The sequence below is a fragment of the Daucus carota genome, chromosome 1, assembly GCF_001625215.2.
Source record: "Daucus carota subsp. sativus chromosome 1, DH1 v3.0, whole genome shotgun sequence".
Lineage (NCBI taxonomy): Eukaryota > Viridiplantae > Streptophyta > Magnoliopsida > Apiales > Apiaceae > Daucus > Daucus carota.
Genome location: NC_030381.2, coordinates 23677252 through 23693531, shown reverse-complemented (window position 1 = coordinate 23693531; position 16280 = coordinate 23677252). Strand labels below are relative to the sequence as shown.

Sequence of the window (16280 nt, the reverse complement as noted above, 5' to 3'; positions counted from 1 at the left end):
TAAGCTGTGTTTATATACACAGTTACATGATATCTACTGATTGATTTATAATTATCTGCTTCCTAAAATAATCTAATCAGTAGCTATCCTTCTGCTGTCCTGATCTGCACAATCTCTCTTGATCTTTATCTTCCTTACTTAGTCAGATATGCTCCTGAAAATCAGCCGCCTGCAAACTCTGATCATTGCTTAAACTCTGATCCAGCTGTCAGACGTTAAACTCTGATTTCCAGCTAAACTCTGATATTTGCTTCTGCACACTAAACAAGTTAGATACCTGTGACATCATCAAATATGTAACAGTGCTTGCTTCAAACCATAAAGTGCTTTTAATAGAAAGTAAACATACTCTGGAAAACATACTCATCCATTTTGTTTCTGAATACTCATTTTGTGCCCACAATAGTTCTATTTTTAGGCTTGGGCACCAGCTTCCAAACTTTATTTCTCTCAAATTGATTGAGTTCTTCTTGCATGGCCGGAAACCCAATCAGCATCCTTGAGAGAATCTTCTACAACTTTAGCTTCATCTTGAGAGAGAGATGCACTGTAAAGACATTCATCTTGAGTAGCTCTTCTGGTTTGTACAGATGCATTTGCATCTCCAATGATCAATTCAAAGGTATGATCCCTTGTCCACTTTCTCTGAGGTGGAAGTGATTGCCTTGCTGATGTGGTCTCATCGTTGGAATTTAAATTTGCATTTTAAAATGCTCCCCCTAAATTGGACATCTCATTATTCCTGGATATTGGAATTTGGAGATATAATTTCAACTAACGAGTCAAGAGGAGTTTCAACTGATATTCTAGCAGTGTTTTCGATGGCTATTGTTTCATCCATCGAAAACTCATCAGTTGGAATATTGATTGCAGGATTAATTCCAGCATTCTGAACATGATCATCATAATCATCATCACTATCATAGAGATCACCTTCACCTTCATTTTCAAATCTGAGATTGTCATGAAATCAGTGGCGGACGCAGAAAGTTTTGCACCAGGGGGCACAAAAAATTTGAACAAACATCATAACACCGATATATGAAATCAAATGTACTAGTCCAGTAAGAAAAATATACAATTATCCAACGAGACTCTTCTAGTCTTCATTTCTTGAAACTTTTTGATAATTTCTTTGGTCGAGATCTTCACAAATATCTCCTTCTCAATGTAAGTGAATAAACAATCATTTAGCCAATGATCTCCCATTCGGTTTCGTAATGGCTGTTTGACAATCTTCATTGCTGAAAAGTCTCTCTCGGCGCTAGCAGTAGCAACCGGCAAAGTTAAAGCCAACTTCACCAGATTAAACACCAATGGATAAACTAAGCTTTTCTTTGTTTCAACCATTTTATGAGCAAGTCCACAAATGCCATTCACTTCAATAAAATCTGTATGACTTTTTACATCAAAAATATAATTGAGAAGTTGATTTTCTAGGACTATGAGATCAGGCGGAGAAAAATCAGCAGGATAAAACTCAACAAATTGAATGAGCTTGTTCTTATCAAAGGCAAAAAAACAATCTGATGGACTAAGACAAGACATACACAAAAGTAACTTTGTACTTACCTCGTTAAATCGAAAATTTAACTCAACAATTTGTGCATCAATCACAGTATAGAACAAACTTGTTCGATAGTGGACTTCATTTGTAATTTGTTCTGCTCCACGCTGTGATCTCCCTCTAGGTACAAATACTTCCTCCATTCTTGGGATAGTTATCAAGTTTTTATTGCAAAATTCATATGTCTCTTCCAATAAAGGCTCCAAGCCATATTCCCTCAAATTCTGAAATCTGAATTTTGCTGCTTTGATGAGATCCATGGCATTCAGAAGGTCCCGATCTTTCCTCTAAAAATCTTGTGATAGTTCATTAGTTATGCCTAAGACATTTTTCATCAGATATAGTAAGAAACCAAATTCAAAGCATTGAATAACATCTAGAAGATCATTTGCATCAGACCTTTGATTCGAAAGTGTTCCATGATTCTCTACATATTCCAGTAAATTAAATAAAAAAGGATACATGCTAATCAAATTCACTATAACATCGTAATGTGATCCCCATCTTGTATCAACAGCTCGTTTTAATGAAATTTCTTGATTTAAACCACGCCCGGTAGTAAGTTCACCACTATTAAGTTGCTCAACTACTTTTGCTAATCGATTCTCCCGAAGAATATCTCTGCGCTTACAAGATCCCCCAACAACATTTGTCGAATTTGCAATGCAGTTAAAAATAGATCCAAGTTTTTTGTGATTTTTTGCTATAGCCACAAGTGTTAATTGGAGCTGGTGTGCGAAGCATTGAACAAAGCTGATTTATTTTCTGCCAGTATCAAACTTTTAAGTCCATTGAACTCTCCCCTCATATTACTTGCCCCGTCGTAACCTTGACCCCGTATCCTTGTTATGCTTAATCCATATGTTGCCAGTAATGACACAATTGCAGCTTTGAGAGATACAGCAGATGTGTCGGTCACATGTACAATACCAACAAACCTTTCAACAACACAACCTTTTTTATCCACAAAACGTAAAACCACATCCATCTGTTCTTTATTTGATATATCACGGGCCTCGTCAACTAATATAGAAAATAATTCATCACCGAGTTCCAAAGAAATTGCATTTGCTGTTATAACTGCGCAAGCATTGGTTATATCTTTCTGGATTGAGGGTGCAGTGAGTTTATTATTTTCAGGAGCATTTTTGAACACATCTTTTATGTCCGAACTATGATTTGTAAGAAACTTTAACACTACAATAAAATTACCTCTATTTTTTGATGTCTCAGATTCATCATGTCCTTGGAAAGCCAAGCTTTGAGCTAAAAGAATTTTGACACAATCAATGGCAGTAGCTAATTGAATTCGATAATTATGTTTCAGTTGATCTGACTGATTCATAATAGCAATATCGACATGCTGTTTTCGATTCATAAGATCTTCACAAGCTCTCTGACTTTGACTATGAATGCTATTATGCCTTCCAATGTGATCTCCCAATCTCTCAGGCTTCTTCCAATTTATATAACCCTGATTGAAAAATGTCTCATTGTTTCCCCGAGCACCGCACTCATCTTTAAACAGGTAACAGAATAAACAAAATGCAGCATCCTTTTGTATGCTATATTCCAACCAACTAGCATAATCTTTAAACCAAGAAACTCTAAACCTTCGCTTTTTCTTTCCAAATAATGTAAAAGGAAATACATGGCTAACTGGTTAGAAAGGCCCTTTTAGCAAATATGCTCGTCGAATTCTATCTTTCTCATTTCGAGAAATTTCGCTGATAAGTTTCCACAGTCCTGGATCAACTTCAGTATCAGAAATATCAATTTTAATTGGAGACATATTAACTTCGGCAAGAGGAGTTGCTACTTCATGTTCATTGGATATATTAGCTTCTGAAATCACTACTACTTCTGGAATCACAGGATTACTATCGGATGGTTTAAGCCTCTTATTAAATCTTTACATGACTATGGCTCAAATACTGAAATAAATAATAAAAACTTATCAATTAAACACATATCTAGCCTGCAGAAAGAGGGATTTAAGCATTTGAGATTTTATTTAAGAGACAACAATTAACATACAAAATTGAGAATGGAATTTAGAATGGAGGCAAAGACACACTTACATATGGACATGATATATAGAAATAGAATGCCAATTTCCCGATGCTCTTCGGTCTTCAGTTTATCATCTTGCCAAATTGCCAATGTTTCTTCAAGGTTTTAAGTTTTAAGTTTTATCCCCAAACCCCAAACTGAGTGGCTCAAATGTATGCACGTGTATGCTTTTTATGCTTAAGAGAATTGATCTATCATTTTTTTAACAAATATATACGGGGTCAAGTGCAGATATTTACATAAACAAAAGTAAAAAAAATAAAAATAAAAAAAATTATCCGGCAAAAAAAAAGTAAAAAAAATTAAAAACTATCAAAAATAAAATTATTAGGTGGGCACGTGACCCCAGGGGTCCTTCTTTGTATCCGCCTCTGCATGAAATCCTTCATCTGATAGGCCTTGAATTTTCTTATCATCAAACACCACATGGATTGATTCCATAACAATATTGGTTCTCAGATTATATACTCTACAGGACTTCCCAGTAGAGTATCCAAAAAAATAGCTTCATCTGCTTTGGCTTCAAACTTCCCAAGATTTTCACCTTGATTTCTCAGAACATAGCACTTGAATCCAAAGACATGAAGAAAGCTTATTGATGGCTTCTTTCTTTTATACAGTTGAAAAAGAGTTAAATTGTGAGATTTGATTATTAATGAGATGTTTTGAGTGAAGCAAGCAGTGCTGATAGCTTCAGCCCAAAAGTAGGTTGGCAATTGAGCTTCATTTAACATGGTTCTTGCAGCTTCTATCAAGGTTTTGTTCTCCCTTTCCACTACTCCATTTTGCTGTGGAGTTCTAGGTGCAGAGAACTCATGAGTAATTCCCTTTTCTTCACAAAATTTTCTCATTATTGAATTCTTTGAAAATTCCAATTTTGGAATTCCTCTAACCAAATCCTTTTTGACCAATTCATTCAATGTCTTGAAGTTTAAATGAGACAATCGTTTGTGCCATAGCCAACTGTCATCTGAGCTTGCCTTGCTGAATAGGCATGTGATAGAATCAGATTGAACAGAATTGAAGTCAGCTACATACACATTGCCTTTTCTTTGTCCAATTAAAACCACATTGCTGTCATCTCCCTTGGTGACAACACAGGCTGCAGGAGTGAAATTTACTTTAAATCCTTTGTCACAAAGTTGACTAATGGTAAGCAAATTGTGCTTAAGACCAGACACCAATACAACTTCATCAATGATGACATTTTCTTTTGCAATCAAGCCACATCCCATAGTATATCCTTTGCTGTCATCTCCAAAGGTAATGCTAGGGCCAGCTTTCTCTACCAATTTTGTGAGTAGGGAAGGATCACCAGTCTTATGCCTGGAGCAACCACTATCTAAATACCACAGATTCTTCTTTTTGTTTCCCTGCACACATGTTCAAAACAGATCAAGTTGATTTTGGCACCCAAATTCCTTTGGGTCCAGATTTGTTAGTCTTAACATCTTTTCCTTCAATCTCAACTTTTCACTTAGATTGAGTTGACTCAATCTTTGGCTTTAGATGAGATTTTGGAACATCAACATTACTCTTAACAACAAGCAGATTTGGCATTTGAGGCATGCATACATTGTTCATACCAGGCATGCTTGAGTGAAATTGAGGCAAGTTAAAAGCATTGAAATATGGATTAAACATATATAGCATGCTGGGTTGAGAGTATAGATTGTGAGGCAATAAACCAGGCATCATGTTCAAGGCATGTAAGTGCAAATTTGAAACAGATGGCATAGACATAGGCATGAATAAACTTGGAGCAATCATCTAATGAATTGGACTTATTTTCACTTATATATATGTTCCTTGTTTCTGTTATGTCATTTTCCCTTTCTTGTAATGCAATGAATACTTTTCCTAATGGAAACTGATTAATGCTTTTAATTGCTTTGTCTGTAATGCTTTCTTCTTGTAGTGATTATTTAATCTTGGTTGTATAACTTTTTATTTGTATCACATTTTGACCTTTTTACTTGTTAACTCATGCCCTGTTTATATAAGATAAATATGCGGACTAATGACCTTTTGTTGTTTATCTTATTTTCAGGAAATGGCAGACAACTATTTTTTTCCTAAGGTTCTACCATAAGGGATAAATTTTAAATTGCTTCCCCATAACTGGTTTTTCTTGTACTATTGTTCCAGGTGTTTATTCCCAGTTGAAACGAAGGTTTGTGATAGTTCAGGATCTTAAACAACAACAACTAGATAAAAACAAGTTGGCCAGGGATGCATATGAGCTGGAGAAGAAAAAAAATACTAAAGAAACCTGCAGATCAACAGAGTAACCGAAAAAGGAAAAAAGAAAGTGAAAATGAGAAGAAAAATTCAAGTGAGTCTCAGGAGAAAATGAAATCAACTGAAAAGGAGAAGGCAAATTTAACTCAGAAAGAGAAGAAAAAAGGAAGTGGCATGGTAATTGGTTTTTTCATCTCATAATATCATAGATATCACACATATTTTTCAGTTTATAATTTGTTGTTTCATTGTAGGAAAATGTTGCAGATTATGAATTGAAGAGAAAGACGAGGGTGGACGAAGTCCGGAAAGAGGCAGAAAGACTTAAATTGAAGAAGAAGGCCGATGAGCTGGTTAAAGCTGCAAAATTAAAAAAGAATAAAAGAAAAAAGGTTTTAGAGGTATGGTCAGATCTGGAACTGAAATTTGATAGGCCGTATGTTTCTGGACATGACAGTTTAAGTGAAGAGGAAGATGTGCATGTTATTCTTTTCAGTGTATGACATTGTTTTTTTCCCAAAAATAATATCATATATGGAATCGTAGATTTAATGTTTGACCATTTTTTTCATTTTGTAGGAAAAAAAGAAAGTTGAGAAGGAGAGGGAGGTCACGGTCAGACGAGTGACCCGTTCATTAGTTAACAATGTTGAAAGGGTACATGGCTAATTTTATTTAACTTTATTGTTTTTTTAATATATTTCTAAATTGTATTTTGAGGTTACCTATTTGTTTTTGTATTTTTGCTAGGCTGCTGATGGGGTGAATATACCACCAGTCCCCCATCCAATACTCCCTCCACCCCCTCCACTACCTGTTGATCTTACCACGCTGATTAAGGTTCCTAACAATCAGGGAATTGGTACGATGGATACATACTTATCAATGCAAGAAAAGAAAAGGGGAGTGAAAAAGCAAAAAACACATGACAAGGCTACGACGATTGTGGAGGGTCATCAGGGGGCTAATACGCCCATCATGGAAAGTGTATTTGAGACAGGTTTTAATGTCATATTTTAATAATGGTTTCACTCAAGTATAAATAATGATCTCTTGAACTAATTTTTTGTGTCTACTTTTATATAGGTGAAAGTAGTAATAAAATTCAAAGGCGCAGAAGACCTACAAAGATGAATCATGTGTTCACAAAGAAGCTCGAAGATAGGCCACTAGTCTGCTTAAATTCTGACTTTCAGCCTTATTCAAAGAATGATAAAGTAGTATCTGAATTGAGCAGTTTCTTTCCACTTGATTTTGTTAATTGGTCTAAAGTTCCAGAGGAAGAAAAAATGGCTGGTGGGAATATGTCAGGGTAAAAAGCTATATTTTTGTTTTTATAATTGTCTTGTTCTTTTTCACTACATTAGTTAAATGAACTAATTGCTAATTATTTAGTACATAATTAATTAAAATGTTTAATTAATTACTTTACTAGACAAAGTACATTATTCCTGAAGAAGGGAAAGATTGGGTATTGAGGACGCTTGATGACAACTGGAGGGTATACAAAAGCCGTATTAAGTCACGATGCTTTAAGAAGTTCAACAATGATAGGGACCGTATAAAAAGAAAGCCTGCAAATATTCCAATGGAACAGTTCATGGCTCTGCTGAGGTAATGGAATGATAATTTTGTTGAGGAAAAAGCTGGAAAAAATATAGCAAATCGGAAAAAAGTGACTGATACTCATACTGTTGGTCGTACGAGTTTTGCCCAGCTTCGTAGTGAATTGGCATGTTAAGTCACTGGAATATTTCTTGTGCATTCTATTTCATTTCTGTACAAATACTCATTCCATGTTCTTTTATCATAGAAAATTGCCCAGTTGGATGGTGATGGTACTGCAAAGCGTAAGTTGTATACAAAAACACGCAAGGGTCATAAAAAGAAGGTAATTAAATAGTATATATGTATATATATATGTGTGTGTCATTACAACTCTTTACTAATGCATTGGCATACTCATAGGAAAAAAAATGATGAAAATTTGGAAGAATCATCCGATCAGGATGAAGAGATCACTGAGCTTGATTTTGAAGCTCATGGACCAAACTGGTTAGTAGGAAGAACCGGCAGAACAAGGAAATCTGCAAAGACACAATCAGAAAATATTGGTCACACAGATCTTGTAGACCTGGAAAAGATGAGGAAAGAAATAGCCGCTGAAATGGATGACAAGATGAATAAGAAACTCGGGAAAATTTTGGGGAGACTTGCAGAAATGAATCCCACTTTAAATGTTAATGTAGAAGAACTGTGTGGAGAAACTGATGGATCAGATGATGATGACGATGGAGAAGAAAATGACAAAGATGATGACGATGTAGGCGATGAGGATGGATCTGCCAATGACGGAGATGATGAGGTCGGTTTAGATGATGGAGATGACTCTGCCTAGTTGATCCTCTATTATATCGAATTAACTAAGCAATTATCTAGCTTTGTCTAGTAGACTAAGTCTTTTGTTTAAATTATGCCTTGACCTTATAATGGCTTATTTAAGTATGCGACTTAGATTGGAATTATGTCTAGACTATATTGTCACGGTCATGGTACCACTTTTAGATTGTTGGCTACTTGATGCTAATTGGAATTCTGAATAGACAATTGAAATTTGTGGCTGTATATGCCTGGCTATTTGTTTTTGCAGCAATGACCTTTTCAATTTTTTAAAATTTTTTTTTGTTATTGCATCGAAATCTGTTGCAAAAAATGTATAAAAATATTGAAATATGGGCGAAAACATTGCTATATCTTGGTTAAAATTCATTGCAATTGGTCTAATATTTGTTGCCTTAAAGACATTCAAATGATACAAAATTAAGCTAATGCAATACAAGAAATGCGTTGCTGTAACGAACATTTGTTGCTATATCGATTTATTGCAATAAACTAATTTCATTGTTGTATGGGGATATATTTGTTGCTAAATCCACCAATTGCAACGCGGTCAGATGCAACGCCAAACTTTTGCACTTTTGTTGCTATAGAACCTACGGCAACAAATATAGCACTTAGGACAATGTTTTTTTCTTCGTGTTGTTATAAGCAATCTATGGTCTAGTGCTATTTTATGCTCAATACCAATCTTCTCCATAGAACTAAAAACATCAAGATAAAAATTAACTAACCTCATCAACTGCAATGAGTCAAATCCACTAAATGAATCGCGTGAATCCAAAGCAGCCATACAGATTAGCAACTCAGAATTCACCTCATTAAAATGATCATCAAACTCTGCAAGTTGCATATCCACAACAACATTAAAACAATTATAAGAATAATAATGTTCATATGTGAATCCTGTTTTTTGTCGTCTATTTTTTGGGTTAATGAAATGATCCGTCATGTTCAGCTTTTCTATTCCATGTTTTTCACAAAAAGAAAAGATTTTCTCTAAAAGAGGCACCCATCCAATCAAATCTAAACTTCTGCAATTGTCGTTTAGTTGATTTCACTAATGAAATAGCATTCAAGATATCTTGATCTTTTCTTTGTAGTGCTTTTGTTAAAGATTCAATTAGCCCATTGCAAATAGAAGACAAAATCAATTGATGTAATATATATTTTAAGGCCATTTGCTTGACGTTTCCGCACATCTTTTTCACCCATCTTTTCAACATAATCAAGCACATTAATAACATCCGTATACAATTCAACCAAACGCAAAAGTGTTTTGTAATGACAACTCCAACGTGTGTCTCCAGCTCTAATTAGAGAAAGCTCTTGATTCAATCCACGTTCAGTTTCTTTTTCACCACATCCTATCTCTTTGAACAATATCTCTCTTTGACTATCTTGAATCATATCTGTTCGTTTGCAAGAACCACCAACCACATTTACCAAGACTGATATCATGTCAGAGAAATATCCAACATCAAAGTGTTTTTTAGCAATAGCTACAATGACTAACTGAAGTTGGTGATAAAAACAATGTACATAATGTTTTGAGCTATTTTCTCTCAATATTAAGGTTTTTAACCCATTAAACTCACCACGCATATTGCTTGCACCATCATAACCTTTTCCTCTAATTTTTTTCAAGCCCAAACCAAGTTCAGTAGGTAAAGAATCAATTGCCAATTTAAGAGTCAAAGAAGATGTCTCCTTCACATGAACAAGACCAATAAATCTCTCCTTAATCAAACCATATGTATCATCAACAAATCTCAAAACCACTGCCATTTTGTTCTTTTCTGGAAACATCACTAGATTCATCAACTAATAAAGCAAACACATCATCACCAATTTCTGCAAGAATAAACTTAAGTATTTCTTGTGCAAAACAATGACAAATATCTTTTTGAATCTTTGGAGACACCATTTGATTGTTTCCCGGAGCATTTTTTAGTGTTACCTTTCGAACACTTTCATTTTGATTTTGAGTGTATTTTATCATTTCTTGGAAAAAGTCCTCTATAAAATGAGTTTTCTGACTCATCATGACCATGAAAAGGTATTGCACTATTCAACAAATATCTTGAAACATCAATGGAAACATTTAATCGAATCCGATACTCATTCTTTGTGATATCACTTTGCTTACGTAAAGCAACGACGATAGATTGATATTGTTCCATTAGATCACCACAATGTTTAACTGCCCTATTATGAATACTACCAACATCCCCAACATGAGATTTAAGTCTTTCATGTAATTTATTCCAACTACTAAAATCTTCTAATATGAAAGCATCACCCCCGCCTTTATTTCAAATGTGATCCTTAAGAAAGTAACAAGGCAAACAAAAAAGACTATCGTCTTTTGTACTATACTCCAACCAATCAAAGTCTTCATACCATTTAGGACTAAAGCATCTCGGCTTATCCCCTATCATTTTTGTTGGATATACATATCCTTTAGGTCTAGTAGGCCCTCTAAGTATGTATGTTCTTCTTATTTCATCTCTTTGATTCGGATGATAATCTAGAAAGCTTTTTCTATCACAAGGATCTGAAGAAATTTCTTTCAAATCAATTAGTTTGGGCATTGTGGGAGTTGAACTAGTTCCAGACACATTAATATTTTCATTCGAGATATCATTGGTAACGGGTTGAGATGGCTCCGGATTTTTCCTTTTAAAGAACCATTCCATTTTAAATCTATAAATAATCAAAAATATAATCTTGATTATTATTTAGCAATTAATATTTTTTTCCACTTACTTATTTAACCATTAGAAAATAAATAAACTAATAAAACTACACATAAAAAAAAACTAAGTCACAAAATTAGGTATTGAATATATAAAAGGAAAAGATAATACTTACAAAAGGAGAAGCTAAAAAAAAAAGAGATGATGGCTGATTGGTTGTGCGATGGAGCCGTGGAGTAAAACAAATTCACCAAGAGTTCAAGTCTTCGAGAAAAGTTAATTTTTAATATCCTACAAGGATCACAGGGGCAGAGTAGCAGTAAGTTCTAGTATTATACTTTTTCAACGTGGTAAACTAAAACTACTGATCCTTTAATTCTTTCATGATACGCCTTGGGTTGTGTGTTTTCTTTTGGGCTTTCTTTATATTAAAAGAAAATGGAGCTAGGGTAAGTGGTGTTATGAGTGCGAGTTAGTTACTTTCGGAGGGAATTATTGTTATAAGTAGTTAGTCCATTCTTTAATAGAGTATCAATTTTCTGAACACGTTTCTTATTGTATTCTTCTGTTCTTCCCCATTTCCCTATACTATTCTACAGTTCTAATAGAAATCTCTAGCTTTTATCATAACAAGTGGTATCAGAGCCGTTCGATTCTCAGGACATGGCGACTGCTACTCGTTCTAGATCTACAGAGGACTCATGGCGTGACATGGATAATCGTCTTCAAGAAGTTAGTAAGGCTTGTCACAAGCAGATTGAGCAGAACACTGCAGCAATGGAATCAAAGATTCTCAACAAAATTGATCAACTGGTTTCGCTTGTAACAAATTGTGAAGCTAAGATCGAGCTCTATATTTCTACAATGGAGGACAGAATTAACAACAGAATTGGGGGCGTTTTCAAAAGTTTCAATCTCGTTAAGAGTGTAGGGCGAGATGGAGAAGCTTTAGTCGATAAGTCACCAATTTTGCGCACTCCTGGTTCCAGTCACAACATAAGGAGAATGTAGGCGTCAATAATCACACAGAAGGTTCGTTCAAATGGCAGTTTAGATAACCCAGAATGGATATTCCATCTTTCAGTGGGGATGATCCAAGAGCTTGGATCCGGAAATGAAACAAGTTCTTGATTAATCAGGTTAGTGACAAGGCTAAAGTTGAGTTTGTGGAAATGTTCTTAGAAGGTAGGGCGGATGTTTGGTTTCAGAGTATTAAATTGGTTCAAGAAAATCTGTCTTGGCTTGAATTTTGTGAAGCTTTGGATAAGAGGTTTGGTATGAAAGGTGGGTTAGATGAGCAATAGGAATTTAATAAATTGGCTCAGAATGGTACTGTTCTTGAGTATGTGGAACGATTTGAGGAGTTAAAATCAGTGGTATTAAGTAGAAATCCACATCTAGATGAAATATACTTCATTTCTAGTTTCATATCTAGGTTAAAAGGGGAGCTAAAGCCAATGGTGAGGTTAATGAAGCTAAGAACATTATTAGATGCTATAGAAATTGCTCAGTACCAAGAACATACAGTTGAAATTTTGGTTAAGAAAGCTGATAGCAAAGAAAGCCACAGTTAACTCAAAATGGACTGTTTGGGATAAGAAAGTGAGTGACAAAGAGACTAGTGATGGCAAAGACATTGGGAGCACCAATGGAGGGAAGGATCATTTCAAGAAGATCTCACCAGAAGAGTTTCAATATATGAGGAACAATCATCTATGCTATAAATGTGGAGATAAATTTACTCAAGGCCATCAGTGCAAAAATCAACAATACATATTTATGTTGGTTGAAGAAGGGGAACATGATGTGCTGACTGAGGTATTTGAGGAAGAGGGGACAGTCACTGAGGTCTCTTTGAATGCTTTGTCTGAGAAGTTGAGTAGGAAGACAATAACTCTGGAGGGAGTATTCCAGGGTAGTACAGTCAAATTATTGGCTGATACTGGCAGCACTTTGAGTGTCATTGACAATAGATCGGTCCAGGAACTAAAAATGGACAAGGTCAAATCCAATCAGGTTTCTGTTAAGTTGGCAGATGGCAGACAAGTCATAAGTGAGTTTTATGTGCCAAAGGTTAAATGGAGGGTACAACAATATGAGTTTGTTTTTGACATGAGAGTAATTGATATTTGTGGTTGGGATTTAATCCTGGGGGTAGACTGGATGGAACAATTTAGCCCTATACTTTTTGATTTCAAGAAACTGTTCTTGAAGTTGAATGCAGAATCTGATACTGGTGAACAAATGCTGCTGAATGGCAGGGTGGAAAGTGCAACCATCCAACTGGTTATGGGAAAAGAATTGCAGGCCCTTAATCAAAACTTGGCACAACAGAAATTGAAAGAGAGGCTATATGCAATAGAAGATAAGCCGGAGATTCCAGGTTTAATTTCTCCTTTAATCAATAAGTATTCCAAAGTATTTGATATGCCAGTAGGACTTCCACACCCTAGATCTGTAGACCATGTTATTCCCTTACAAGAAGGATCTGTTCCACTTAAGTTGAAGCCATATAGATATCGCCATTCTCAAAAGACTGAAATTGAGATGCAAGTTCAACAAATGCTTGATAGTGGAATTATAAAAAATAGTAATAGCCCATTTGCATCTCCAGTCATACTTGTGAGGACAAATGATGATACTTGGAGGTTTTGTGTGGATTATAGACATCTGAATAAATTGACAATTAAGGATAGATTTCCAATCCCCAATATTGATGAATTGTTGGATGAATTACATGGGGCAGAACTGTTCACTAAATTGGATTTAAGATCTGGGTATCACCAAATTTTGGTTAAGCTAGTTGACACTTATAAAACTTCTTTCCAAACTCACCATGTTCACTTTGAGTTTGTTGTGATGCCATTTGGTTTGACTAATGCACCTGCCACATTCCAGTCTTTGATGAATCAGGTGTTTCAACCTTTCTTGAGGAAATTTGTATCAGTTTTTTTTTGATGATATAATGGTATGCAGTTCTAGCTTAGAAAATCATGTGCAACACTTAGAAGTGGTACTGAAGTTGTTAGAAGAAAATCAGTTATATGCCAAGAAGTCTAAGTGTACATTTGCTACTCAATTTGTGGAATATTTGGGGCACTTAATTTCTGATAAAGGTGTTAGTATGGATCCAAGCAAGACATCAAGAATTATGGAATGGCCTATTCCTCATTCAATTAAAACCTTGAGAGGATTTTTGGGTCTTTCAGGGTACTATAGAAGGTTCATCAAAAATTATGGTATGAAAACTAGACCATTAACTGATTTACTGAAGAAAGATTATTTCCAGTGGAGTGCACAGGCAACTGAAGCTTTTAACAATCTTAAAAAGGCCCTATATGAAGCACCAGTTCTGGCAATGCCAGATTTTTCTATTCCATTTGTGGTGGAAACAGATGAATGTGCAACTAGTATGGGGGCTGTTTTAATGCAACTGGGAAAACCAATTTCTTATTTAAGTAAGTCATTCAATAAGAAGAATTTAGGATTTTCAGTTTATGAAAAGAAGCTATTGGCATTGGTTCTAGCTGTTACAAAATGGAGACATTATTTAGTAGGGCATCACTTCATCATCAGAACTGATCATCAATCTTTGAAATATTTGCTAGAACAACCACTGCATACTTCTTTACAATACAAGTGGCTTTATAAACTGTTGGGGTTGGATTATGAGATCCAGTATAAAAAGGGTGTGGACATTTAGGTCAAAGTGCTTGCTTGCAGAGGCTTAAAGTGGTTTTTTACTGGCCTGGTATGAAAGGTGATGTAATTGAATGGATTAGGGAATGTGAAGTTTGCCAGATATGCAAACATGAACCTACATTATCTTCAGGTCTGCTGGAACCATTAGCAATTCCTACTACTGTATGGAGGAATATTTCAATGGATTTTGTAGAAAAGTTACCAGAATCTGAGGGATACAATGTGGTGTTGGTTGTTGTGGATAGATTGACTAAGTATGGGCACTTCATACCTCTTAGTCATCCATTCAGTGCTGAACAGGTGGCTACTGTATTTTTAGATCAGGTTTTCAAACTACATGGAATACCAAATACCATTGTATGTGACAGGGACAAAATCTTTACCAGTAAATTGTGGACTTCTATTTTTGATAAGCTAGGAGTTAAGCTGAATTTTACCTCAGCTTACCACCCTCAGAGTGATGGTCAAACTGAGAGACTTAACCAATGCTTAGAAGCTTATTTGAGATGTTTTGCTGGTGAAAGACCTTGTATATGGAAGAAGTGGTTGAGAATGGCAGAATACTGGTATAACACTTCTTTTCATACCATTATGGGCATGACACCACATGAAGCTCTGTATAGAATTAAACCTGTATCATTAAGTCTGGGGAGTCTACAAGACATGGTGATTCCAGTTAGGGGTGAGCGGATGCAGGTTCGGTGCGGTTTTTGGATAAAACCGCAACCGGAACCGCATGTCCTCGGTTTTAAAAATCAAAAACCGCAACCGCAACCTCATTGTCGGTTTCGATTTCGGTTTCAAAACCTCGGTTTCGGTTTCAATCGGTTCGGTTTCGATTAAAAAACCGCACAAAGGAATGAAAGAATTATTAATCATCAAAACTTAATTACCAGAACTTCGGTTAAAAAACCTCGGTTTCGGTTTCAATCGGTTCGGTTTCGAATGATTTGACTTCTAAATTCTTAGTAACTGTGTACATGCAGCTAGCCAGCTACCACATTTGTATTACCAGAACTAGTCAAGAGCTTATTGATTATTACTAGAACTTCACAGACTGCACTCACAAGCTTCACAGACTATTACTTCACAGATTGCTGTTAATTAGTATACTTTTTTTCCTTGTTCTTTCGTATTTAGTTATGATACATATAACATATTTATAATATATGTGTTACTAATTTCTAAAATTTTATATAAAAATTATTTATTTATTTATTATTATAATAGTCGGATTGGTTCGGTTTTTCTCGGTTCGGTTCCCACCTATAACCGGAACCGACTAATCGGTTTCGGTTTTCTACATTTCGGTTTCGGTTGCGGTTCGGTTTTATGCGGTTCGGTTTTTAACGGTTTTATGCGGTTTCGGATTCGGGTTCGGATTTATTCGGATTTTTGCTCACCCCTAATTCCAGTGGCTCGGAATTTACTTATTCAGAGAGAACAGATCCTTCAGCAGCTCAAAGATAATTTGTCTAAAGCTCAACAAAGGATGAAGTTCTATGCTGATCAGAAGAGAACATAAAGGATTTTTCAAAAAGGGGAATGGGTGTACTTAAAATTGCAACCATACAGACAAAAGTCTGTAGCTGAGAGGAGTT

General features: G+C 35.4%; 1 protein-coding gene and 1 pseudogene across 1 annotated transcript; both read right to left on the bottom strand.

Moving 5' to 3' along the window:
• Window positions 1-736: 736 nt before the first annotated feature.
• On the bottom strand, window positions 737-4491 carry LOC108219654 (uncharacterized). The gene is made up of 6 exons (XM_017393146.2): window positions 4109-4491; window positions 2381-3132; window positions 1942-2270; window positions 1573-1854; window positions 1091-1503; window positions 737-953 (listed from the first exon to the last, which is right to left on the bottom strand). Exons 1-6 carry the CDS (start codon window positions 4489-4491, stop codon window positions 737-739), a joined length of 2376 nt encoding a protein of 791 aa, XP_017248635.2.
• Window positions 4492-8831: 4340 nt separating this feature from the next.
• LOC108219665 (uncharacterized) lies at window positions 8832-10488 on the bottom strand (annotated as a pseudogene).
• Window positions 10489-16280: the final 5792 nt, after the last annotated feature.